The 27,835-nt window shown below is 37.9% G+C and overlaps 2 protein-coding genes across 6 annotated transcripts; one reads left to right on the plus strand and one right to left on the minus strand.

Annotated features, from left to right (window-relative positions):
- Nucleotides 1-208: 208 nt before the first annotated feature.
- Nucleotides 209-8,944, plus strand: SELENOP (selenoprotein P). Its single transcript, XM_082074945.1, has 5 exons — nucleotides 209-384; nucleotides 1,837-2,040; nucleotides 3,771-3,983; nucleotides 6,152-6,269; nucleotides 7,148-8,944. Exons 2-5 carry the CDS (start codon nucleotides 1,850-1,852, stop codon nucleotides 7,751-7,753), a joined length of 1,128 nt encoding a protein of 375 aa, XP_081931071.1. The 5' UTR covers nucleotides 209-384; nucleotides 1,837-1,849; the 3' UTR covers nucleotides 7,754-8,944.
- CCDC152 (coiled-coil domain containing 152) lies at nucleotides 7,917-26,605 on the minus strand. 5 transcript variants are annotated; one of them, XM_082074950.1, is made up of 8 exons: nucleotides 26,292-26,605; nucleotides 23,704-23,821; nucleotides 22,664-22,769; nucleotides 14,185-14,253; nucleotides 13,051-13,115; nucleotides 11,473-11,575; nucleotides 10,639-10,766; nucleotides 9,039-9,721 (listed from the first exon to the last, which is right to left on the minus strand). In XM_082074950.1, the coding sequence occupies exons 2-8, from the start codon at nucleotides 23,788-23,790 to the stop codon at nucleotides 9,476-9,478; spliced, it is 804 nt and encodes a 267-aa protein (XP_081931076.1). In that variant the 5' UTR covers nucleotides 23,791-23,821; nucleotides 26,292-26,605; the 3' UTR covers nucleotides 9,039-9,475. The 5 variants fall into 5 exon arrangements, with proteins under 5 accessions (XP_081931073.1, XP_081931072.1, XP_081931075.1 ...); XM_082074947.1 differs by lacking the exons at nucleotides 10,639-10,766; nucleotides 11,473-11,575 and having other exon boundaries at nucleotides 7,917-9,162; nucleotides 26,337-26,605; XM_082074946.1 differs by lacking the exons at nucleotides 10,639-10,766; nucleotides 11,473-11,575 and having other exon boundaries at nucleotides 7,917-9,162.
- Between the last annotated feature and the right edge of the window lie 1,230 nt (nucleotides 26,606-27,835).

A 27,835-nucleotide genomic window follows, 5' to 3' on the forward strand; every position in this document is an offset into this window, starting at 1 on the left:
TCACTGCGGTTACCACTGTGCTCACAAAATAATGGCTGGTTGGCCCACCCCCCTGCTCTGACTGTACCACTGCCTCCAGCTGACTGGGGTGACTGACAAACTGTATAACCCGGTGTTCAAAGTCACCGTAAGAAAAACACCACACCATTCTGCATGACAAATGGTTTCCACTTGGAATTAGTTAGCGGAGAAATATTTTGGCTACTTTTGCTGAAGGGGTTTGCTTTGCTTGCAAGGTCATTCAGAATAAGCTCCCTGAACTTTGAACCGTATCTGCAAAGCGAGATAAACAAGAGCCCTATAAATACCACAGCCCTTTTCCTCACGCTGTTTTCCTCTGCCACGGAGTTGAGCAGAAGCTGCCAAGGAGCGGGGGAGCAAAGGGTAAGTGTGCAGGTTTTGCTGTGAAACAGCTTTGTGACTTAAGATTTGTTAAAGTTTCTTCTTATTTCCTTGACTGAGGCGGCTAACTGTGGAAATTTCCATTGGAAACCAACTAGAAAGTTGAAACGCGAAGAGAAGTGTAGTTCAGAGTGCAGCTCTGTTCTCCCTCGCAGGGCAGACAGCTGTGCGCCCGTGCTGCTGCAGGCTGCACAGAACCATCTCAAGGAGTTTCTCACAAGAGTTTAATGTGTTTACAATGGATATAAATGCGGGTAGCTTTCCAGATGTGTGGAAAGAGCGAAAAAACGGCCCTGTTGATACCTACTGGATCATGGTTTAATCTTCAAAGTAGTGTACCTAAAATGCTTTTGTTAGAACTGCAGGAAAGAAACATTAGGGACAGACGGATTTAACAATGTTGTTGGCTTTGGAGTGGCTGGCTCTTGTTTTAGAAGATCAATTAGTAAGATATTTAAACTTTTTTAGAATATGACAAGATTGATGAAATGGGTGTTATTTATCACAACTTAGTATTTCCAAACCATGCTGTGTTTACTTTGAAACTTTGATGCGAGTGGCGAAATGATACGATTCCACAACCTATGACATGCTGGGGAGCAGTTCTATAATTTTACGTGGTTTTCGATAGTGGGTATTTTCTGAACATACAAAGCAAAAATTTTTTATGGTAATGGATAAAAGGAAAAGATAATTATGTATGCTTTGATTTTCATAAACATTAAATGGATTAAGTGTGGGTAGGAGATTTTATAAAATCTGAGGAATCCTGAAACTCAGTTTTCATTTCGTGTTTTTGCAAAATTGTTTCCAGTACCTGTGTTCTTAAGAGACTTTTCTCAATGGGAGTCAAATACTACAGACTGACTTGTAAAAGTCTTTAAGTTTTTCATCTGCTTGTTTTTTATTTCTGCCAGGTTCTTTAATACTTGCTATATAACAAAATACGCTGTTGGTGCAAGTACTTTTAAGGCAATGTTATTACCCTGGAATCTGGAGTGAACTGGTGTTGATGCTTACTGGCTCAGCAAAAGTGATTTCGAAATGCAAGAAATGAGGCTACTTTAAAATCGCTGAAGTATTAAAAACAGTCAAGAAGAAATTACAAAGGGGAAGGAACAACGTAGTGTGATTAGTAGCATTAAAAGAAAATCCAGTTATTTTGAACACTTTATATTCTGCTGTTTACATACAATAACAACACGAAAAGTGCTGCCTATTTGGGGGAACTCCACTGCAAAATGAAAGGCATATGATCAAGCAGTAAACAAAATAGCTCAAGCTTGTTCTTAGAGTTTTTTGGTTTCGTTTAGTGTGTTTCGTCCTTTTTTTTTTTTTTTAACTGAATATCCTGCTGTGCTTTGTTATGAGAATTTCAGAGTCTGAACTTTGTTCAGGCACTGATCTTGTTTTGTTTATTTTCTCTCTCTTCAGATAAAGCCCAGCCATGTGGGCAGGGCTGGGGCTAGTTCTGGTTCTCTGTCTCCTCCCAGGAGGAGGGACAGAGACACAGAACTGCAAGGAGGCCCCAGAATGGCGTATCGGGGAGGAGAACCCCATGCTGAACTCCAGGGGCTCCGTGACGGTGGTGGCTCTTCTCCAGGCTAGCTGATACTTGTGCCTGCTGCAGGCTTCCAGGTAATTTTGTTAAAACATGACAGGTCAGCTTTTGATGCCAGGGTAATGCATGTGCCCAACTACAGCTGCAGTCAATGATCACTACTTTCCTCAAATGCCACCATCCCAGCTGGTATGTGTGGCCCAGGGGCCAGTGTAACACTGAGCAGGAGCATTCTGGGCAGTGGCTCAGATTCTTTGTCTCTTGACTTAGTGCTGATTGGCAGATCATTTTCTCCAGATTGTACTTACAGCATGAAAGTATGATGAATTTAAGACTCATGAAAACCCAACAGAAACAGTTCCTCAAGACTATACTTCAGTTAGCAACAGATGATTCATGTGGCAAAGATGCTGAAGACAAGAAACATCATCATCCTCTGACACCACTAGTACAGCTGAAAGAGAGAGATCTGTGATCACCCATTTGTTATGTATGATCTGTAGGGGAAAAGGCAAATCAAAACATGCACTTTTAATGTGCTTTCCCAGACCCTATTCAAACGTCCTAGATAGAAGAAGTATTACAGAAGGTAAGGAAAAGAATGGCCATCTCAAAATAGATGAAGCATTCAAGGGAATCATCTCTGTTCATACGAGACCTGGGATGTTGGTGCTCTGGTTTCTAGAACCTACTTCTGTGCAAATAATTAGGTATCATGACAGTAACAGCAACAAAAAAATAAATTTGAGTTGACCCAAACAGGAATTGCATAAAGTTCTTGTCTTGGATTCATTTAGTGATTGTGAAATCCTCCTTCTGGTTTAAAAATTCGTAGTACTGGCTTCAGAGCTTGATTTTAATCACAGTAATAACATCTTAGTTTTCCCCTCTAGGCTGCATGACTTCATATTATAATAGCCTTTGGAAGTTTTTTAATATCTAGATTTGAAAAAGCAGTGGTAAACCTCTGGGTCCATCAAAGTCAAAAATGGGCTTCGTGGTTGACTTTCAAGGCATTTGGGTTTGATTCTGTACATTTTAGGTATGTTTTAAAGAATCCTTCAAGCTCCAGACTATTTCCTGAAAATGGAAAAAAAAAAAAAAAAGTGTTTTCCAGAGCAGTTCAATAGGAACAATACAAATGAAAAGGAAAAAAAAAAAACCCCACATGATACAGCAAGAAAGCAGCTTTCTGTACTATAGACCAAAGAAAGACTTTTGTGAAGGGATGCCAAAGGGAAAGGCTAATAACTGCCAGCCAGGTCATGCACACATTCTGTAGCCATCCTTTTGATCCAGTTGCTGTAATATGCATTTTCTGGCTATTACAGAAAAGATGAGTGGGACAGATATTGGCCTTTTACTGCAGGTTTGCTTTCTTGATTATTCATCTTCCTCCTGTATTTATGGTGTGCGTTCTTTAACCAAATATGTGATTAAAATCTCAGCATTTAAATAAAGACATCAGATAAACTAACTGTGTTAGACCATGAAGAGCGTGAAAGAACTGAAATAAAAACAACTGAATTCATCCTGAAAACAGATCTTTTCTTTACTTAGTACTGCATTCTACTTACAAGGACAGGGCCCATGACATATTAGCTATTGCAGAGTCTGCTTTGGTGACAGTGTAGTTAACAGTCATGGCAAATGGCAAAGTTGTTTTGATAGTGTTAGATTGTTGCCATTAAAACTCAGAAAATAACATTCACTGTACTAAATCAAGATGGAGCATATTAACTGCTGTTGAATATGGCAAAATTTATGCTTCCCTAATACAGTTTTGCTTCTTTACATTCTCCACTAGATTGGAGGACCTGCGAGTGAAGTTAAAGGATGAAGGACTGGTCAATATCTCGTATGTTGTTGTCAATCATCAGGGAACTCACTCACAGAGGAAATTTCACCTACTGAAAGAAAGTGTTTCAGAAAATATTACTGTCTACCAGCAAGATGAACAGCAAGATGATGTCTGGACTACCTTAAATGGAAACAAAGATGACTTTCTCATCTATGACAGGTCTCTGTTTAGAGGGGAACACAGGAAAATATTTGCATATGTTTAGGGTAATGCTTTGTAAATCTCTAAATTATTTAACTGATTTTCAAATAATCTGATTACCTCACAACAAAGACATAATCAACTTCTAAGTTGCACTAAGTAAAGTACTTGCATTTACTGGAAAAAGGAAGCTACAAAACAAAAAGTTACTTTTGCTTAAGTAAGTTAGGGATAAATTATTTTTTCTTTACAATTACTGATAAGGATATAAGGCTACTAAAGAGTGTCCAGAAGAGGGCCACGAAGTTGGTGAAGGGTTTGGTTGGCGAAGCTATATGAGGAGCGGCTAAAGTCACTTGGTTTGTTCAGCCTGGAGGAGACTGAGGGGAGACCTCATGGCGGCTACAGCTTCCTCACAAGGGGAGGAAGAGGAGGAGGTGCTGATCTCTTCTCTTTAGTGACCAATGACAGAACCTGAGGGAATGGCGGGAAGATGAGCCAGGGGAGGTTTAGGTTGGACATTAGGAAAAGGTTCTTCCCCCAGAGGATGGTGGAGCACTGGAACAGGCTCCCCAGGGAGGTGTCACAGCCCCAAGCCTGACAGTGTTCAGGAAGAGACTGGACAACACCCTCAGACACATGGTGTGAACTGTGGGGTTGTCCTGTGCAGGGACAGGAGTTGGACTTGATGACCCTGGTGGGTCCCTTCCAACTCGGGACATTCTATGATTCTATGATACAGTGGATTTAGACTAATGTAACTTGAGTGTAGAGTTTGACAGCATGATTCTGGTCTTTTACACTGGTTTTACTTTCAGACAACTTCATTACATCGATGCATGTGAGAGAAGAAACAAATGAGAAAAGCTATCTGGATTATTATGAAAACATTTTGACCGGAGTTATTGAAAATGTCACGTAGCCATACAGAAAAAATAGTATTTAGGTGAAACTTAAAACTTTCAAAGAAAATAGCTTTTTGAACATAGGATTCCGGAACATGTATCTTTTGGCAGAACCAGTAATAACTGGTTGAAATTATGATTTTTCAGTTTTGATGTGATTCAACAAGTCCTGCACTCCTAACATGTCTATCCTAATTACTATTTTGTTACTGTAATGAACATTCTCAGTTCATAATGAAGCATAATTAAGTATAATAAAGAATTAGAAAGTTACTTAACTTTTTTCTTTTTTTTTTTTTTTTGGTAATATGATGAAATTAAATGAATTAGCTAAATTAGGCTTGTGGGATGAAACTAGCACTAGAATGATCTTTAGAAAGGGATAGCATGTTACAGCAGCAAATATGCCTGAGTGTGGGCCATTGCTGTCATATGACAAACAGAACAGGGCTGTAAGCAGTTTGTGGAGAGGCCTCAAACCCATGGCCTTTGAAAGGTTGAACAGTTTTGAGCTGCCGCCACATAGCATACACGTACACTGTGAACTGGTTTGCACTAGTTTGGCCATGACCCATTCTGGTTCCAGGAACGTATGTCCTTACTGCGCCTTCATTGGCAATGAAGCCTTTGGCTGTTGTTGCTCCTAGACATGTGCTGCAGACGTGTAGGGAGCTAGGCGGGAGGGCTGCGTGTTGGCATTGCAGGTGGGGTACGTAGCCAGGTGCCGTTGTGTACACGTCCTGCATTTACTCCACCTCCTCCAAAGGTACCAGTGGTGTAGACAAGTGCAGACCAGAGCCCTCAAGCACAGACAAGGAGCAAACAGGTGCCGTAAACATCTCCTTGTGCATGCTGCATCAGCAATGCAGAGGGACCACAATGCACATTCCAATCAAAATACACGTTATGTGGCACAAAAATGTTATTTTAAGACTGCAACAACCAAGTGGCGACATGTACAACCCTCCTCATTAGCAAGATAGGTTTGTAATGAGTGTAACCTTTGCTAGCCTAAATACTGCTAAACGAGAGGTTTCTGCCAGTAGAGTTACTATGTCAGCCAGAAATCACACTTCACACTACTGAGCGATGCAGTTGAATGGGCAAATGTGCGTAAGGCAGATATTGTCTGCCTGTAAACCCCTTGGACAGAAACACCTTCTGTGGGACTGTATAGTGTGGGCAGATTGACGTGAATAAAATACAGTATGGCAAGAAGAGATACTTAATTTTAGGTGCGTGTTTATGTATAGGTAACCACAAAGTTCTTTCTCTCCTTAGGTGCGGCCGTTTAGTGTATCACCTGGGTCTGCCCTATTCCTTCCTGTCTTTCCAATATGTAGAAGAAGCTATTAAGATTGCGTACTGTGAAAACAAGTGTGGAAACTGCTCTTACACGGTATTTCCTTGTTTCACTCTATATATACTAGGAAAGAAGACCAGATTTGGCTGATACTTAAATTATTTCACTGTGATTAATCCCAAAGATATGATTTAGAATTTACACATTTCATGGTTCTTGGCAGAAAGCTTTTAAAGATTTTTCAAAGTAAATTAGATCTAATTTATAATAGACTGATTATCTGAATTCCTGCCCTTGATAGAAATGCAAATAATTTTCAGAAATCTAAATGCAATCTTGGAGGCTAATTCTGTTTCTGGGGTTATGTACAGCTAGTGAGCAGTGAACCACCCTAGTTTTTGGGTACAGGTAGGTACTTAAACAAATAGTAATTAAATCCTCCCCCCCATCCCCGGGAATCAAATCTCAGCTTCTTTGAGTTACTGTTCCTTTTAGTTTAAACAGTGTCCAATGGGTACTTTAAAAAGTGGTGATACAAGGTAAAAAATTATTGTGAGCATTACAGAAGAAGGGTAGCTTTGTTTTATATAAAACTGAAGATCAGAACTACTTCAAGGATTATCAAGAAATGTGCCTGGATAGTCATGAAAGTTCAAGGAGAAGAATCATTTTTATCCCATCATGCAGTTTCACAGCTAAATGCAGGCCTTAGGTCAGATGTGGAATCCTAGAAAAATAATACTTTTAAACAACAATTACTTGAATTATCATTCCAAAAGTTTATATGAAGAGCCCTGTCTAGTTATCAGTGGTGGTGTAAAACAAGGTTTTGATACATTCATATCTTTCTTCAGGAAAGTAGCACAGATGACTTAAAATTGGGTTTCAGGATCTGCAAAAATGTTAAGATAATATTTTATAACTAGTTCAATCAAAATAATATCTTGAATTTAACACAAGCTTCTCTTTTGCAGGAACCTGATATTGATGGCATATGTGAAAACATCACTAAAACAGCAGAAGAAGAGCTAGCAGAGATAGCACCTGAGCCAGCTAGTCAACATTCACACCACCACAACCTGCACAGACACAGACACCACCACCACCACCACCATCGTGAGGGTGGTCGTCACTCCAAAAATGAAAACCATCAGGCTTCTGAATCTCACAGGCATCATCCTCACAGCAGTCGGCGTCATAGAGTTTTTGGCCGCAACAGGCATGATCACACAGGTAGTCATGAACAGGTAGACACTGTTCCTCCAGGAGAAGGTGTAGAAATTACACAAGATAAAAAGCTATGAAAAAAGGGGAAAACCAGCTGTAAAAACCAGTTAACTTGAAACTGGCAGACAGCATCAGACTCAACTTCGAGTAGCTGATGCTGTCATTGTCGACACCTTTTGTTTGAAGAGGTAGGAAATTCTGTCACTTGACAGTGTCGCGGAGCACTTCCAAACTCTTGCAGGTGACACGGGCAGCTGTTGGCAGAGGACATCACTGAATCCTGACAGTGACGTCTGCTCACTGCTGCCTGACAGTCGCCAGCAGCAGGAGGAAGTGAAACTAGTGACACCTGACAGTGACAGGAAAACGCAAGAAACTGAGCCTGAAAAACAAACTAAGCACTTTAAAAATGCAAGGGAGTCCTACCAGCTAAATTCACATGGTTGTGAGAGTGGAACAATTAACGGATTAAGTGTTTTCATTGCCTCCAATTAAAATGATACTAAGACAGGTGTGTAGAGTTAAAATGTTGCAAACAATTACACTTTTAGAGCAGTGCTCTCAAAATTACACATACCTGTCAAATTCGATCACTAAAAAACTTAATAAGATACAGGAATTTAGTTGACCCTTAGTTTGTTTTTCAGTTGCACTGGGAAGGTGTCTGCATTCTTGGTTAATTTGTCTGTCTTGTTTGTCTTCTAACATTCTGTTTGCATTTGTGAGGCCAGGAGCATAAACTATAACCTAGGGGCTCCTGTCTGATGTTCTGCAATCAAGAACAGAAGATAACCAAAACAGATATTTTAATATTTTTTTTTTTTAATTATTAAGAAGATTGAATATATTCAAAAGCTGTTGCTTTTCTTTATAACCTGGGGATAGAAATTCTGTACGAGAAAAGTTTATTCCTAAACAATGTGCCAAAATAACTTTTTATCTCAAATGTAGCATACAACAAGTAATTGCATTATTTTAGAGTAACAGATTTATATGCTTAACTTTTGTGACTTAGAGATGGTATCAGGGTCCATTAATACATACTACTAGAGCTTGTAAAATTCCACTAAATCAGGAAGATGGTGCCTAAAGAGAGAAGCAGTGTTAACTTCATGCAGAATCATTATCAGTCTCAAAAAGAGGGAAGGATGAAACATTTAATCTTGGTTTAATGTTTATCATTGTTTATTACAGTGCTGAATTTGATTAATCTCTATTGGTTAGTAAGGTAATATACCACTTGAACTTGTATAACTTCTCTGTCCGTAGCTTAGCATCCCTAACCTTTGATTAACTGAGTTGAAGTAAAAATAGAATTGTTTGAAGGATTCCTGGATGAAGAAGAGAATATACAAGAATGGAAAACTGCTTTGAAAGCATACACCATAATTAATGATGGTTTAATGGGGAAATTATTACTCCTGTGAAACCTGAATATTTTTATTGTGAATGCTGATTAGCAAGAAAGTAGTCCTGGATATTCAAAGAATGCATGCCTTTGGAATATTTGACAAGAGTGTTTTCAATTAAAAAAATCTGCATTTTTTCATGTCTTGTTTTTACTTTCAGGTGCAAGTTTCAAGTTTGAAATACTCTGTTTCTCATTTTATGTACTGCTGAAATATTTCATGTCATTTACTCAAAATCGCCTCCGTTTGAGGTGCAGGTCTTGGCCTTTATTAAGACGTTGCTCTAAGTCTCTTATGGTGTTCCGGAGAACTTCAATTTCCTTATTCTTCTCCTCCTGGAGATGCTGTAGCTTCTGTAAAAATACATGCAAAGGCTCAGTTGTTAAATATCACATAGACTTCAGTAACAATACGATAGTAGTAATGAGAAATATTCTAGTAAAAATATTTTTCTCAGTATTTTATATCACAAAATTACAAAGATGACTTCTCCAGAATCCTATTTTTGTGACATCCCAAAGTCCCAAGGCTACAAAACCAATAATGCACACATATAATTTATATCAGTCAATTTATGTCAGTTCTGTCTTAAGTTCCCAGATTACCAATTCTGAATTTTTGTTGTTGAAGTCCAGCTATATCAACATAATGCAGAGAGATGTTAAATTAGTTGTCTAGAGGTGGGAGCAGTGTGTGGGAGAGTAAGATGGATCTATAAGGCATGAAATTCGTCCCCACCCTCCAAACTTTTGTTGCAGGACAAAGTAAAACCCCTTTCAAACAGGCTGTAATAGTATTTGGTATCTGCAGACTACAGGCACATACCCTTCGATATACACTTTGTGGCAAAACAGAAGCATCTGAAAATGATTTTGTTGTTTTATTCTGAACTTGTGCTAATTTAGCATTGAACTGAAAGAATCAGGAAAAGACAAAACATTAAGAACCAACAGGAAAAAAAAAATGTTAAATAATACAAGCATATTTTTTCACTTTTTTAAAAATTGGATTTTGTTCCTGAAAGTAGTAATAGCAAGTTTATCTGCTACTTAATACTAGTACAAAGAAGTTACTTTATTTAAAACAATGTGATGACAAGCTACATTTCTTCAAAAAAACCCGTAAAAATATTGCAAAAAGGAAATACTAGAAACACGATAAACCAAATACATTTAGATGAACAAGATCACTACTGAAAAAAAAATAAATGGAGGCTACACAGCCAAATATCTGCAGGAGGAGAAAGTGCAGAGGATGCTAAAAACTTCTGAAACCATCACCTTTCCCTCACATTCTGAAGATAACTGAGCCCAAACACTTTCACACCTTATTTTTTTTCATATGTGAAAGGTTTGAAGTACTTCCTTAATTATTTCTGTAATAAGGGTGGCTTAAAACCTGAGCTATGAAATACATGTTGAATTCTGTGACTCAGATCTCTGCAGGATTACAAGTCTTTAAGCTCTTGGAAGTTTAAAAAAGAAATGTATCTTCCCAACATTCAGAAATTCAAAAGAATAACACTAAGAATTTTTTTTTTATAGCTCAAAAACTAGCAAAATTTTCAAAATAATTTAATTTAAACCAAGAACACAGCAAACTTCAGTCTCCCTATACAGTAGGTAGAACTCGAATCCTTAGCAGAAGCAACTCAGTACCATTAAGGAAGGGAGCACACACCAGTGATATTTGCAAAGACAATGTTTTTTAAGTTTCCTAGATTGCATCATATTACTTCATTAAGTACTAATTAACATTTATCACAACACAGTCTCTTCTAAGTTTACTCAATGCCCAACTGATCTTTAACTCAGCTTTGTAATGCATACCTCTATCTGGAGTTTAATTATTTCATTCTGCTTCTCTTCATTTTGAATTTTCAGCTGTCTAGTTAGCTCTAATATTTCCAGTTCTTTTTTCTCTCTCTGTTCTCTATACTCCGCTTCTTTTACTTCAACTAGTAACATAGCAACACCAAATACGATGATTACAGAAGATGTTTAGATGGATAAATAACATAATTTCCCAAATATTAAAACTTTCTTTAGCAGCAGGTCAGTATTTCATGGGAAAAGAATGTCATTCAAGCAAAAAACAAGACTTCAAAACTATGTGAAAACGACCCTGTTCCATCCTAGTAAGATGGAGTCTCTTTAAAGCAGCATCACATTTTACAAAGAATCGGTCTGGCTTTTTTCAATTAAGTGGATGACCAAAAAATCCTACTCTTCAACGCTGTGCCAGTATTGCAAATAATTAATATTGAAATAATTTTTTTTCCCATTGCAGTATTATTTGTGAAAACAATGTCCTACTCTGTGTATAGGTGGAACTTTTTAACAACAGTCTAGCTTATAGATTGAAGCAATTTTCCAGCCTACGGTTCAACCCAAAATTTCATTCCTTCACATTTTTAGGTCCAAGTTCCCAGTGGCTGTTGTACCTGTTTGGGAATTTCTGCTCATCCTGTGTTGCTGTACTATTGCCCCATTGCTACTGTTTACTCTCTTGAGCAAAGATAAAACTCCGTTAAACACTGTCCACTTCTAGCTTTCATGTTTCCACTAAGTGGAACTTGCATTTATCCTAGATGAAGTATAGCTCCTACAGGTTACAACATCTTTTTACCCAATGCTAGAGCATTTAGTCTTCAGAGGACTTACATTTTTTTCTTATCTCACAATTCAAGTGTGTTATTTCTGATTTGTGTTCTTCCTCTTTGTTTTTAACTTCTAGCATAAGTTTCTCAATCTGATCTTTATATTCCTGTGAATGTAAAAAGCTTCATAAAAACCTTGACGTTTCTGTGCTCTTAGGTTCTGCAAAGCACAATATTAATGTCAAAATGTACAGTACTCTATAATTCAGTACTTGTTTTATCCTCCATCTAGTAAATTCAAAATGCCCAATTACTTCTTACACAATCCAGCTGAAGTCCAAAGATGAAAAGTGTAGCAGATTCCACTGTATTATAGCTATCAGTTAATACAGAATTAGAAATTGTACTTATTAAAAGACAGGCAAATAGAGAGGTAATATTTCTTTCTCCAAGCCAGGATCTGATAAAATGCTGCAGTTAGCTAAGTGACTACAATTTTAATTTTGGGGATTTTTGACTGCAAGACTGTTCAACAAAAATCATATTTCAAGTATGAATTTTGTTAATATTGTTTTCTGCAACTTCATACTAGCAGCAGTAGAAACATCAGTGATACCAGCATTAGTGAGGCTGCTGGCACTGATACTCAAGTGAAGAGTCTGAGCATACCTATTGTAAGTTTGCTCCAGTAAGTACTCCAGAACTATTCAGGTATTGGCTGTGGCTGCCACTGTAGTGGTGCTTATTCCAAAGCCCTTCAGAGCTTTCTGACAAGGTAGGTAGCCACTCACCAGAGGAATGCTCGGAGGCACTCACAAAGGCAGTTACTGATTGGTGGTGATAATATATACAGACATGGTCAAGGAAGCGCCTTCAGCCACACTAGGCAGTTTCACCATGCCCATACATGTATATAATGTATAAAATCATAGTTTCCTCATGTCTTTCTGAAGATATTACTTACTTTATTCTCAAACTGTCAAGACAACAACTCGATTGTTATAAAAACTTAGTTTTAACTCATAGTTACTATAAACACAGGCAAAGACAATCAGCAGCGAGCTTCTTAATTGTATTCAGGTAATGGATCTGCAGTGTTAGCAGAGAGAACTATCACAACCTGCTGGTGTTACCTCCTTTCCAAAAATGAGTGGCATAGATAAAAAATAGAGAGAGATGGTAAATGGAATTTATCATGAGACACAGATAAAAAGTAGAGATCTATTATCTTTGTAGCGTCTACTCCCAAAGAAACTATACACAAAATTCAGACACCTTTTGATTCTTTGGCAGTACAGCAGGCATTGTGAATATCAAAACCTTATTTCCACACAAGAATATATTTTAATGCAAAGGATTACATGTTAGAATGTAAAGCTGAATTTAAAGCTAAATACAGATTTTTAAAAAGTCCATCTTAAATTGAGACAGAGTTCTCAGAACTTACTTGTTTTGACCTCTATCACATTCTCACATTGGTACTGTGATGAGAACAACTCTTCTCTTTTTACACTATAAACATTAGCAAAAGTGCAACAATAATGGTATTGGTAGCAAACCCAAGAATACAACAATATATTAACTGCTTCTATAGAGATAAAATATTATTCCTCTACCTAAATAATGATAATTTGTGATGTACCTGTTCACAAGCCTTTAATTTCTGTTCCAAGATGTGAATGGTACCTTTCAGTCTATCATTTTCATCTATGTAAAAAAACCAATAAACTATATGATACACTAAAAAGTACAGTTTGACAGTATTATTAGCATGGAAGCAGAATAAATAAATTACTTTCATTGTTTGACTTGTCTGACCTTCGAGAAACTTTTTTGTAGACATAATAATAATTCACAGAACTACATAATCTCAGTCATCATTTTTCTAGGGCGAAAGTTCCTAGTTTAATCATAATATTTTCCTGGTATTACTACTTTGAAATGTCTTTGGCCTTCTGATAACTGATGCATTCAAGAAAATCTAGTTGTAGAGTTCTTTGACTCAGAGAACAGAATATTATTATCACGACTAGAGCAGTTTCTAATGGGAAGATGCTGCTTTTAAAGTACTTGTTTCCCAAAAACTAGAAAGCTGGTATCTCAAAAACAGAATTTAGAAAAAGCAGATGCTTTTCTGATTGTCAAAAGTCACCTTGAGTATTAAAAACAGCTGCATATTTCCAAATTTTGGAGATTTATTAGTATTTATGCTAACATGACTTGGACACAAATTGGGTATAAAATTACCTACTTGGTGTACAACTAAGCTGCAGTATAAAGATATAGCAAATACTTATGTATTTTATTTTAAAATAGCAAGCAATCAGTAATTGTCAGGTATGTATGGATAACAGCTAAATCTTATTAACATTACACTGAGGATTAAGACTCTTTGGTTTAACAAAATGATAAAAACTATGTATAAATGCTGTAATAGACTACGGTCCAAAGTTGAACGATACTTTCTCACTTTTTATAAAATTGCCTGGGCTAGGCTGAAATAAATTTAAAGCCCAACTATTGATTAAAAAACCTCGCTGAGGCAGAACTTCTCTACACATGGATTCTACGTAGGATAACAGCAACAGACATTCTTTAAGCACATAGACTACCAAAATCTGCACAAGATTGATTTTAGATACTTTTTTTCATTTCTGTTTGTCTGCCAGCAAGTTTCTCTCTCTGAAAAAAACAGTAAATATGCACAAAACAATTCAATGCCTGCTTAGCCTAGTTACAGTACAGTACAGTATATATAAAAACATTATTCTTTTACCTTTCACATTACACTGGTTTTCAATGGTTTGTGTTAGACCCTTTATCACATTCTGTAGAGCAGTACATTCTAAAAGAAATGAAAAAACAGTATTTTTGAATAACTTATTAACAATTTTAATTTTTTATTTTGTTTATAAACTTTTCTCAAGTATTTTATAATTATCTTGATTTTTAGTCTAAATCTTCTTACTGACTAGAAATAACCCAGATTATTATCACATGGTTACTGCTCCATTTTAGCATTTAGTTTGAACCAATTTCATCAAACAATAAGAATAATTTCATAAAGCTATTACATTTTTGTTTCTAGACATAAAACAAAGAGGTTTTTGTTTTCTGGGCAATAATGGAAGTTTTCCATATAAGCATTCCAGGAATTTGATGTAATGAATGAAACCGAGGTTTACTTTCCTAACAGTGTTTTTGCCAAGATTCTTTTTAACAAGACCAACACTACCCACTCATTGCAGTTCCACACCCTGTTTTTAGTACATATTAACATACACCTTGTGGCTCAACACAAACTTGGGGAGATTCATAACATGCTACTATATCTCATTTTAAACAAAATAATTATGTATGTATATACATGCAACTTGCTATCAGTTCACATATTTTTATCTCATATTTTTATTTTTTAATTGTATGTTTAACATTGGAACACCATATGGACTACTTATAATATAACATTTGGCTTTCATGAAGTACTGTTTTTATCTCTTATGTTCCTTGTAACCTTATCAATAAAGTTAAAAACCATTCAAAGACTGGGGACACTAAAACTGAAGTTGCTTACTCTTAAAACCTTACTATTTCCAGAGCACAGCTGCATTTCTTAAGTGGCTTTTTATTTCTGCAACAGATAAGGTATGCTAAACAACTGTTACTCATCTCATAAGATCAAAGTTCTGTTGAAAATTGTAGATCATACAGTTAAAGACTGCATTAGAAATAATGGAGTTGGGAAGATGAATTATGACCCCAGCCCAGAGATCCAGTTTTCCACTAATCTTTTTGACCTTTAGTCTACCCTTCCATCAAGTCGGCTGTTGATGCAGCCAAGCACGTTAGCCAGCTGCATTCTCCCATTCTATGCTTCCAAAAAAACAGTAGAGGGAGCACGCAGAGCACAGAAACATTGCCTGCCCTCAGTTCCTGTACTGGTTCAAAAGCATTTGTGGAAAAATCCTATTCAAAGTTGGACGCACTAGGTTAGCATGCCCATTTGTACCAACTAGTTCTACTACAAATTTTCTCCTATTTGAAAATGTATGGAAATAAACCCAAACGCTTCTAATTAATGCACAAATTGGAAAGACACCTATGCATTTGAGTATACAATAGGACAGCAGCTAGTAATGCAATGAATCGCAGCTATTTAAGCGCAAACTGCTCTTTTGTCCAGTCCTAAGAATATCTGCTTATCTTTCTTACCTTTAAAGGACGTATCTTGTCAAATCCCTTATGCAATTACAGTTGTGACTGTAAAAATTACTGGGAACAAATTTTGCTTGCCTACATTAGGGAAAAATAAGCAAAATTTTGCTAAATGGTTGCACCTTTGGACCACTGGCATAGCATCTGTTATGGATTCTGTGGGGTTCCTTGCGTGTAAAGAATATACTCCCTAAATGATCTTTTTCCATGTTGAATATATACAATTTGTTACATTTTCTTCCATTTCCATTTATAATAGGAGCTATTGGCTTTTTTAATGGGGTAATTGTATCAACCACTTGTTAATTTAACAACTTTAAAACACTAAGTCACAACAAATAACACAAGCTGGAAGATGCCAAATAGAGCAACCTTAAGTGTTTCATAGACAATAATGTGATTGCTTTATTTTTAAAAATTACAGTAGATTTTAGTTCAAAATTGCAACCTGCACCACAAGAGTCCATTTATTCACCATAGTAAAGGTTTAGCAGCAGAAAAATAGAATGCCAGACCTGCATCTGTCTTACTGGATCTGTGATGATTTACACTAAACAAAACTGTGGTCCTGAATATTACCTTTGTTTAGCAAAGCACATATCCAGACAAAACAGAACCTTATGACCTTTCAGAACCTTATGACCTTGCCCAGTTGCTCATCTTTTCCCACCTTGTCTATGGTTCAAGTGTTTCACTCTCCTCTCCCCTCGGAGTTTTAGAAGATTTCTTTCTTCTTTGCATTTCCTTTAGAATTCCCAATCTTACCTTAAATAATTCTAGAGAGAGACTTCTGGCAATCAAGGATATCAAGGAGCCCTCAGGTTCTCACACTTGCTGGAGATTTATTGGGGTGCAAAATGCTACTCCTGTTTCTGTTTCTCATACTAACAAAGAGTTCTTCAGCCACGATAAAATTCCACTTCCTTCACCCTGTTACTGCTAACAGCCTCAAACCCTTCTGGGTACATGGAACAACAGCCTATCCTTCCATAGTGCTCTTTCTCTCTGCTCCCCTGCTGTAAGCAGCATATTTATTTGGAATCATATGTAGTTTCAGCATGTAGTTTCATGTATTTTCCTTAGCTGTTCTGTGAATTGTCTACTCATAAGCCTTCCATTCTAAGGTTGTGTACATATCCTGTAAATTCATTTGCTTTTGCCTTAAATTTGTAATAGGATGAACTTGAGAATGCTCTTCAACTTGAGAATGTATGTGCATTGAGATTGTGTTCTTACACTGTTCATCAAGCAGTCCAAACCCAGCAATTTCAGTTGTCCTTGGACCAACTGTTCAAATGATACTTTCAGGAAATGCAGCTGAGCTGGGTTCTGGGAAACAGCTTGGGCCATATGGCCAGGATAGATCTTTTTTTCCAAGCCACAGCTGGCAACATCACTGTATAAAAATCATTCTCACAACTAGAGTCTATTAGCATAACTGTTGCTAGAGTAAGAATGAAAGTATCGATGCTACATTTAGTCCTTGCCTCTTATTCAGTTCTGCACAGGATCCCTCTATAAGTCCATCAATAATAAATAATGTTTTTTAATCCCACAGTGCTTTGACTTTCAAAAAGGTTTTACAAAGAATTGAACTATTAGATGCAACACTTTTAGTGCTCTGATTCTGAATACACAGTATGCTATTACCCCTTATCAAGGGTTAATGTTGCAGGTGAATTTGATAAAGGTGCAAAGACTAGTTACATAAATTTCAAAAAGGAAAAGCAAAATCCTTTAGAAACACTATATACTTTATAATATTATAATATTTACACCAACCATAATGTCCTTTTGAAATACTTTTAATGTTATAGTCACTGCTGACCTTCAGTAATGTGGTAACTATTTACCTGAAGGTTCCTCTGACAGCATCTGCTGCAGATTATGCAATTTGCTGCCCCAGATGTTTTGTGAGAGTCTGCTTTCCAATCACCATTAATAAATCCAGTTAAAAAATGTAAACTTATAAGCACTTCATGCCACAATACTTGAAGTGTTTATCTTATTGGTTAGCAGGTTAACCTAACAGAACAGCCATGATAACTGTCTTAATTTCTAAATACATTATATCCCTTTGGCATCTCTCATTTACCTTTTACTTCCTTATAATCAAGTAGCTTTCAGAACCACCTCTTGGATGTCCAACATTGTTCCAATGGCCAGCTATTCACTTTTTTCGTTACTGTTGCTAACAGCTCTCCAATCTCACTTAGTCATTGACCAGAATCCTAGTCTTCCAACTATCCTGCCTATTTATATCTGTGCTAATTTGGGCAACTACTATGACTTAAATATTACTGAATTTGTTTCTTCTTGACTATCCCTGCTGCTAAAACTTTAGTTCATATTTCATGCTGATTACACTGGCATTTTTACTTGGACTTCTGCCATCCATATTTTTTCCCAATTGTGTTTCAAAGCAGCTCCAGAGGTTGCTTTCTTCAGTTATATCAGCGTAGCTATCTCCTCCTCAGCAGTGAAGCACTACTGTTTAAAAAATTCAAATCTCTCTTCTTTGAATTGTTTTCAGCCCATTCTACTTCCACAGGCCTTGTTGCAGTCATCCCAGCTGCTCTGATTTCCTGAGTTGTCTCTTTCTCTGCTTTTTTTATCCCATAGGTCTTATGACAAGTACAATTTCTTCCTTTTGTCCATCTTTTCCCTTCCCTTTTAAAAATCTGTTTTGTAAAAACCCCTCTCTCTTTTTTTTTGTCAGTAATGAAGCCTCTTGACCTGCTTCTGAATGACTGTCCTGCATTGTCTTTTATGCTTAACACAGAAACAAGTGGCTCTAATGAGTCAGAACAGTTCCATCCAGTTCACGATCCCACTTCAAAATACCCAGTAGAAGATACTTCAGGAAAGAGGAAAAAAAGCTGGATTAACGCTACCCTTAATACATAATCTCAGCGTTTCAAAACGCAAAAATAAGGGAGATCTGAGTGAGATGTACTGTCTGTGTTTAATAAATTTGTTAGGTTTTGTTACATGAATTTTCTAATCTTTTTGGACTGATCTCTACTTGTTACCCACAAGATTCTATGGAATTGATTTATCTGTTATGTTCAGAAAAGTTCCTCCTTCTGTTTGCTTTAAATCAATCAACACATTTGATTTCTATCTCGTTCTCTTATTACATTATACAGTGAATATTCATTCTCTAGTCACTTTCTCTATGCCATTCATGATTTTGCATCTATGAGTTATATCAGCTCTATTCTTTCTCTTTAGGCTGAGAAGTTTCCAGTCAACTTAAGTCTTTCTTCAGATGTTCCAAAACTGTGACCAGACCTGTGAGGGCCCCAAGTGCATTCTTCTGCCACCTACCTCCTGCGTGTTTGGCTGGGCTCAAGGCCAACTTAGAAATCTAAGTACAGCTGATGACCTTGAGAAAAGCTGTTTGAAGAAAGCTGGAAGACAACTCAGAAATGGCTGCCCCTCCTTCCCTTGGGACCTGCTTTTAAGATGAGGCTTTTGCCCTGGACCTAGCTTGAGCTATGCTGCAGCTGTGTTTCAGCCACATTACCAAGTAGATCTAGACCTTGGTCATGACCTAGGGAGTGAATTCCAGGCTTGATTTCAGACCTGCCTCATTGCTACAAACCTGCTAATTATCACTACACCACGTCTGGCCCTTGTTACCATTTCTGGACCTGATCCTGACTCGCCTCTTGTCTTGGTCTTGGAGCTGCTCCATCACCATGTACCTGTTTAGTAATGTGAAGTTTTGGCCATCCCTGGCATCCCTCACTTAGCCAGCTCTGCATGGGTACAGCAGGAGTGAGTCTTGGCTGGTGAAGCCCCTACCTTGTGGGCCTTGTTATATGATTGGTCCCGATTTCCCGTCCTGACAATATCAAACTGTGCCACCTTCTCAGTTATCTTTTCTAGTTCTGGTATGTCTGTTTTGAAATGTGGAGATCAGAACATTACAAGAAAATCACAGACTTTACAAAGACATGATGCTTGTTTCTCTGTTTCTTCTATAATCTGATCACATGTCTACCACCGTGTTTGCTTATTTGACCACTGGTATTTTCAGTCCAGAAGGACTCCAAGATCTCTATCCTGAGAAGTAGCCAACTAAGGCCAACTGTTGATATAAAATGCTTCCCATAGGCACTGCTACTGATTTTCATCTCCCCTTTCTACCACTTGTCATTTTGTGACATGATATTCTTAGTATAACAGAATAGATTAGCATCATTAGCAAACTTCATTCACTCAATAGCTTTTCTGATCATGCTACATTAATTACGTCCTAGTGAAGATCTAAAAAACTCAACTGGCAATCTCACTCCAGTATGAACATAAATGTATTGCTACCCTGTTTCCTAACTTTTAGCATGTTGACTTGTCAGAGACCAAAGTTCTACAAAAAGATGCACCTTTCAGCAACTCTACAAACTATAGAAGAATAAGCAACCACAAATCTATGGTAAGTACTAGATACTATTTCTCTTTTCAAATATTCATCTAAAAAGACATACTTCTAGAATAAGAAAAAAAATCTTTAATAGTTTTGTCTTCAATTCCTCCTTTATGTGCCAAGTTTTTTTATTATGATGTATAGGCTTATAATTCCCATCTGTAAAACACTAAATGCCATTTCAATATTTAGCTTCTTTTAAACAGTTTGAATCCTCTTAACTATTTTTACCATTCATAACGATTTCACAGAATCACAGAATGTTAGGGATTGGAAGGGACCTCAAAAGATCATCTAGTCCAATCTCCCTGCCGGAGCAGGAACACCTAGATGAGGTCACACAAGAAGGTGTCCAGGCGGGTTTTGTATGTCTCCAGAGAAGGAGACTCCACAACCTCCCTGGGCAGCCTGTTCCAGTACTCCAGCACCCTCACCATGAAAAAGTTTCTTCTCAAATTTAAATGGAACCTCCTGTGTTCCAGTTTATACCCATTGTCCTTTGTCTTATCATTGGTTGTCACCAAGAAGAGCCTGGCTCCATCCTTGTGACACTCACCCTTTACATATTTACAAACATTAATGAGGTCACCCCTCAGTCTCCAAACTAAAGAGACCCAGCTCCCTCAGCCTTTCTTCATATGGGAGATGCTGCACTCCCTTATCATCTTTGTTGCCCTGCATTGCACTGTCTTCAGCAGTTCCCTGTCCTTGAACTGAGGGGCCCAGAACTGGACACAATATTCCAGGTGTGGTCTCACCAGGGCAGAGTAGAGGGGGAGGAGAACCTCTCATGACCTACTAACCACTCCCCTTCTAATACACCCCAGGATGCCATTGGCCTTCTTGGCCACAAGGGCACAGTGCTGGCTCATGGTCATCCTGCTGTCCACCAGGACCCGCAGATCCCTTTCCCCTACGCTGCTCTCTAACAGGTCACTCCCCAACTTATACTGGAACCTGGGGTTGTTCCTACCCAGATGCAAGACTCTACACTTGCCCATGTTATATTTCATTAAATTTTTCCCCACTCGACTCTCCAGCCTGTCCAGGTCTCACTGGATGGCAGCACAGCCTTCTGGCGTGTCAGCCACGCCTCTCAGTTTGGTGTCATCAGCAAACTTGCTGACAGTGCACTCTATTCCCTCATCCAAGTTGTTGATGAATATATTGAATAATACTGGTCCCAGTACTGACCTTTGAGGCACTCCTCTAGTTACAGGCCTCATAATGACATGCTTTACAAAGTAAAAGAAATATGACCAAAACTGATCACATCAAAGATGACAGTAACACGAGTACAGCCTATGGAATAAACTTACATGAGTGGTATCAGCTTAATTGAACGCAAACATGAAGGATTAAATGCTATTCCTTACACTTCATTACTGAATTGGAAATGTCACTGAGATAAAATCTTGATGGTGACATTTTAAACACAAAATGGAATGTCACTTTGTTTAATCTGGTCTCTTCAGAGATTTAATCTCACACATAAAAAGTATAATCACTTTGGACAGCTGTTCTGGCCTCTAGAAGTTAAACAAATGCCTAGGCAGAACAAGACACTGAGATTCCACAAATACCAAATGCCCTTACAGAATAAGTATAAATGAGCAAAATTCAAAGACTAATACTAAAGCTTTAGTATACCAGTTAGCACGTTACAGGGAATATATATTCCAAACCCCAAACTGGGCCATCAAATTGTCCCTAAACAAACCAAATCACACAAGCAACTAAGAAATATAATTCTTCATGTTATCTCACACCACGAGCCTCAGCAGTCTGACATACCCCCTCCAATTACAGGCAAACTTTGACATTTCAGACAGCGGCAAAATATGCATTCAAGAATGCATGTGGCTCATTTCTCATTGGGCAAAACATTCCTGGTGACCAGGTGAGACATAACACGTGTCATATTGATACCCATGAAACAGCTCAGCTGGGGGCACAACTGTTTCAATGCTTACCTTACTTTTCCCAAATGTTGACCCTGTTGTTCTACACAGACATCTGAGCTGCTTATGGATGAACGTAAGTCACAGGCTAACACTTAAAGTAAAACTACTGATGTTAGGTTGCTTAAAAATACTGTCTTTGTAAACCGTGTCAGTTCACTAGAAGCTCTGGGCCTGTATGGCTGGGAAAGGTAAACATTTGGGGACAATAACATCATCAGGTATATTAAGCTCATCTGATCCTCTCCTTTTGTCCTTGTCAACACATTTTTTCCTTGTAAAAAGAAATAATGCAATCAAAAAGAAAAAAGATGAAGAGGAAAAAAAAAGATCATACAAAAGGAAAGTTTTTTCAGTCTTGCATGCACTTAAAAATCTCATAAAGTGGATGGACATTAACATCAAGTGGAAAATAGTTACTTTAACGTAGTTCTCAAGATATGTTTGTGAATTAAAGTTCTCTAGTTTAAGCAAATGAGATGGATTCTAACACATGACCCAAGATTAAGCATTACTGCTTTTCAGGCAATATCTGAGATCCTTGGTAATTTATTTTTTGTATTTTATATGACTGAAAATAATGGAAATATTTATCGGAACTTCCTGAATATCTGCAAAAAAAAAATCATAAAAAAAAAATAAATTACCTTCTTTTACTGATTCTTCCTTCGATTGGCTTAATGTTAACAACCTGTTACATTTCTCCAGCTGAAGAACCAGTAAGTTATTTGCTTCGTTAATTTCCGATATTTTCTAGAAAATTGGAAAAAGATTATATTAACATCTTTTAAGTTTTAGATCTTAAGTTTTAAAGTAACATAAAATTTAACAATTCACAACACTGCAGTCACAAACTTGTATTATTTGCCATTCTGGTTATTCTGTTATAGAGAAGAGTGATGCTAGACTTGAGAGCCTGTGCTATTGTGAGATTAACCTACAGAACTAAGAATGCCAACCTATCACTAGTTATAAACTGGTTTCTTCTCAGTTCTGTAGTTCACAGTCTGGACGAGTCCTCAGCAAGGTTCCTTCTACTGCTTTGCATAGGAGGTTGTCAATGCCCTCGCTGAACACCAATATGAGTAATGCACAGGAAGAGGAACTGGTCTGATATTTTTTTTCCCATAAGTAATGCTAAATTTATATTATCTATAGTAGGTATTTACTGATCAGGAAATCACCAGAGAGCTAGCCAGAGTGGGTCTAATAAGAAATACAGCATCAATATTCCTCAGTGGATCAATTTTTTAAGAATGGCTATATACACAAAATAAAGAGAGCTCAATGCATACGGAATATAACAACAGATGCTCCTGCTATGGCAATGAGATTTTTCAAGAACAAGGATCAATTTCAACAAGGACAGTCCAGCAGAGCTATGTAATACTGTTATCTCCAATAGCAGCTTCTGATACAAAGGGACACTTCCATGCTTTTCCTGAGAAGCCAAAATTGGCCGCTCCACTGCTAAAATCCTAGCACAGAAACAAAGGCTTCTTAGGCTCCACAGAAGTCACTCATCACTCTGAAATAAAGTCAAGACACTTTCCAAACAAAGCTCATATTACAAGGCATATTAATAAGCTGGTATCACTTAGAATAAATTTTCACTTGAAAAGTTTATTAAAATGTCACAAAATATTTACAGATAGCAGTTTCAACACTCTTTGCCTTCTTCACTTACCTTTTCTATCTCTGAGAAATTATCTAAAAGTTTATCAAGGTTCACTACACTGATTTTCTTCATAGTTTCTTCATGGATGTGATTCATTTATTTGCCTGAGCTTACAATCCAATAATCACTGTAAATATAAAAGTAGATTTATGAATTAATATATTTCTCATTCATACTATGTAGAAAGATTTCATATGCACAAAACTAAGCAGAACAAAAAAGACTTAAAAAAAAAAAATTAAAACTATTTTTGCATGTGAAGCTAAATTTCAACAACCTAAGATCTTGCATTTCTAGAAAACACCATGAATGTCAGAAAGCCCAACCAAAACCTACCAATCAAACTGTTAGATGATACAGTTGAATTTGGAACCTTTTTCTGCAATTAAAAAACAAACCTGAATTCACCTGCACAGACACAATGATGCAATTTTACCTAAATATATTAGTGATCTGCACATAGGATTCTGTTAAAACATACATCCAATTTCTCTTTAGATATGCTGCTAAAACAGACTGGTCTTCCCTTCCTCACTTTAAAGAGTAAGAAATTCAATCAATTGAAGCAATTAATTATTTTCTACTCTGAGTATTTTAGAGGCAACAGATGAATTTCTGTTAAGTTTGATTAACTTAAAAAATGTTGCTTAAGTAAATGAGATCTTTCCAGACACACATTAATGCAGGATCTAGACCTTTCACCTGTGTAGATGCTCTAATACGTAACTACTCAGGCTTCAAGTTACTTACACATTTTCATATACACAATTTGCATTAATACCAGTGATGAGAGACTGCAGCACATAAACCTTACCGTATGAATAAGAAGACAATATTTTGAAAAGCACACATGTAATTCCAGATTATTAACACAATCCCTATTTTTAGTAGAAATTCTACTTACAGAGTCTTCAACACATGTTTCCAAGAGGGACCTGAGAGACACAATATGAATGCTTCTAAAAATATCAAAACTATCTCTGAACATCAGGCTCCATGAATACCAGATAAACCATGTATTCCAGACAAAACTGTCACTTTTATGTGGTAATGTATGAACCATCTTTTTACAATTAACAAAAAGCTGCAATGAAAGAAATTAACCAGAATTCAGAATGTGTGCACTACCCAGAAACTGCATGAGTTTCCAGACAGAAACTTCCAGTGAAGCTAGGTGGAAATAGATATGTAAAGTAACAACTACTAAGCAGAAAACAAAATTATGTAACTGAGTTATTTTCTCAGTCATTTAATATTTAAAAGTCTCTACATGTATGTAACTTCTTCACCAAAGCAGTAAGATAAAGACACTGGTTCTGTGTGTTTAATACTCACTTTTCTCTTGTATCTGACGTTTCCTCAGAGGAAGTAAAACAATTCATTAGCTAAAGCTAATTAACTTTTTTTTTTTAGTCAACTATTTTTAAGGAGATATATATATATATAACATCAAAGAATTAATGCTTCTAAGTTAGTGACTTTTTTACTAAGTTAGCAATCTTAATGGATTCTGTTATTAAAATGCAACGATTTGTTAAAATGCAGTTTAAAATATTTATTCGGGATATTAAATTTTGTAAAATAATTACATATCTTAATATTCGATTAGTTGGTAATCTAAATGTACACTATGAATGCAAAGCCCTGATCTTTTCAGTCCTTATCACTGGCAATATCTTAACTGTTCGTCAATCACTGTTTTTTTAACCATGCTCTTAAAACTGTGTTTTACCCTCAACATTTTGGCTGAGAATGGGAGTTCAGGGAACTGCCATCTTGTATGCTGCTTTGTGTGTTTCTTTATACCATGGCATCAATGGTTTCCTCAGAAGACAGGATGCACTCAGCACTTGCAGCATTAGGCAACAGTGCCACTGGGAATAAAAATCCTGCTGAACTGAAAAAGTAGTTCAAAATAACACTTTGTATTATTAATGTTGTGTTTTTCCAGCAGGAAAACTCATCACTTTTATTTTTTTTGTATATTATTATGTATGTCTTCCAAAGGCATTTTTGTTAAGCCTCCTGCTGCTGATTTGAATGATGGTATTTATTTTACGAGGGGTAAAATTAGATTTTAAAAATATTTTTGACTGTCATAAAACTGACACCTTTATTTAATCTCTCTTTAACTGCTTTCTGTCCATGGTCTCTCTGTATCTTTTTAAAGTATTGTAGCTGATGATCTGATTTGGGAATTTAAAGTTCCATTTTTGCTTCACGTAACAGTGAAAACTGTATTTATAACCAAAATAAAATGAGTAGATATTAAAATGCATATCTCAACTGAATATAGTAATTATTCAATTACAGGCACCTCAAACAGCCTCACCATTTTGTCTGAACTACACCTTTAAGGCAGGCACCTGTCATTTGCATTGCCTATAATCTCGCTTTAATTACTCACTCCTTGAAGACCCTGAGTACATTTAAAATGAGGTTTGCAGATCAGTATTATCACCGCCCAAGCGGCGTCCAGGTGTGGGGTGAACGGCACCCCCTCATCCGATTCCACAGACAACCGCAGCAGGCCAGAGTCCCAGTGGCCTCACTGCAAACCCCGCCGGCGGCGCCCGCAGACCCTCTGTCCTTCCCACCTCCGCAGTTTTGTCTACACAACGTGTCCTGGGTAGCAGACAGACCCTCTCACAGCCTCAGGTGCACAGGCACTTCCTTTAACTCCGCAGCGCGTGGACATAACAGACAGACGCAGCAGATGACAGCGCAGGCCACACGGGTGACAGCACAAGGCCGCCCCTCCGCTCCCCACACCAGCTGAGAAGAGCCGGCTCGCGCCCCCCTGACGGCGGGACTGCAGCCCCGCCGGCGGAGCGTACCACTATCGACCCTGCGGGGGCCGCTTCGCCGCCCTCCCCCTCGGCCCGCTGGTGGGCTCGGCCGCGTGCAGGCGGTTGGGCGGTGTCGGTTGGGGCGGCCGTCTGGCCCTGGGGCTGGGCGGGGAGTGAGCAGCGCGGCCGGAGAGGGGCCTGCTGGGCTTGGGGCGTCTCACGAAGTCCCCACGGGATAACCGTCTCCTTGGGGACAAGGGGACAGGGGAGTTGGGGGCACTGCACCTCGATGCTGTCTTGTCATAACCTCAAGGGCAGTGCCACCACTTGCCACCTCACCAAAAAACTCATGCGCCTCAGCAGAGTGCCTGTTGTGTGGTATAATTATTTTACCAAATAGCTTCTTACGTGGACAATAACATCAGTTGAGAGGGGACTTCATGTGCGAATGAACGTTCCTTTGAACAGCAGCAAACAGACATTGGATGGGGGTACTTCTGTGAGTGACAGAGGTTGATCGATTCCCTTGGTCTCCGGTTTGTCAGCATTTATGTTGCACATGTAACTATGGCTACGGAGCACTGATACTCTGGCTTGTCACTCCTTGTTCTGAGGGAAATTACCACAAAGGGCATCTGAGGAAAGTTTCTGAGACACCCACGGTGGTGAGGGCACACAGGCTGAGGCCAAAGGTTGCAGAGCTGGAGGTTGGTACCACAAGCAGCATGGTGTCAGCGCTGCAGGCAGGCTGCTCCTTGCGGGGACTCCTGTGAAGATTACCCTGTCCCAACATATTTAGTATCCTTCCTGACTTTTTTTTTTTTTTTTTCTTTTTTAAAGCAGACATGTAGGACTGTTAGGGACCCTTTGGGTTGCTGAATAACATCCCTGTGAAATCAGAGGCAACCAAGACCTGGAGTCCCACAGGAAAACAAAACAACTCCTGCTCCTGCAGCTTCTTCCTGCCTTACTAGGTATAAATTGCTTCTTTTCTAGGATAAAGTTGAGTTAATGATCAAGACATACTAGCCTTTCTCTAATCCTGCTCAGAGTGTCTAATCTAAGGTTTAATACCCTACCTTGCCATGGAAACAAACTGCTGAGGCAGTGGGAACTCTTCAGCACTTGGGTTCATATCAGGAAACATAACTGTAGCAAAGGCTTCTTAGCTAGATACCCTTGCTGAAGACTTCACAGGAAAACATTAACCATGTTGTAATGTAAATGATCATAGCTAGACTTTGGGGTTGTAGTGCTGGGTGGGTGACTATTCGTATTACTTAAGTGAATTACTTAAGGGACTTCTGGAGCTTGCCTGCTTCAGACCCGTTGTTGAGTTTAGAATATCTTAA

The sequence above is a fragment of the Streptopelia decaocto genome, assembly GCF_964273445.1.
Source record: "Streptopelia decaocto genome assembly, chromosome: Z".
In the NCBI taxonomy this organism is placed as follows: domain Eukaryota; kingdom Metazoa; phylum Chordata; class Aves; order Columbiformes; family Columbidae; genus Streptopelia; species Streptopelia decaocto.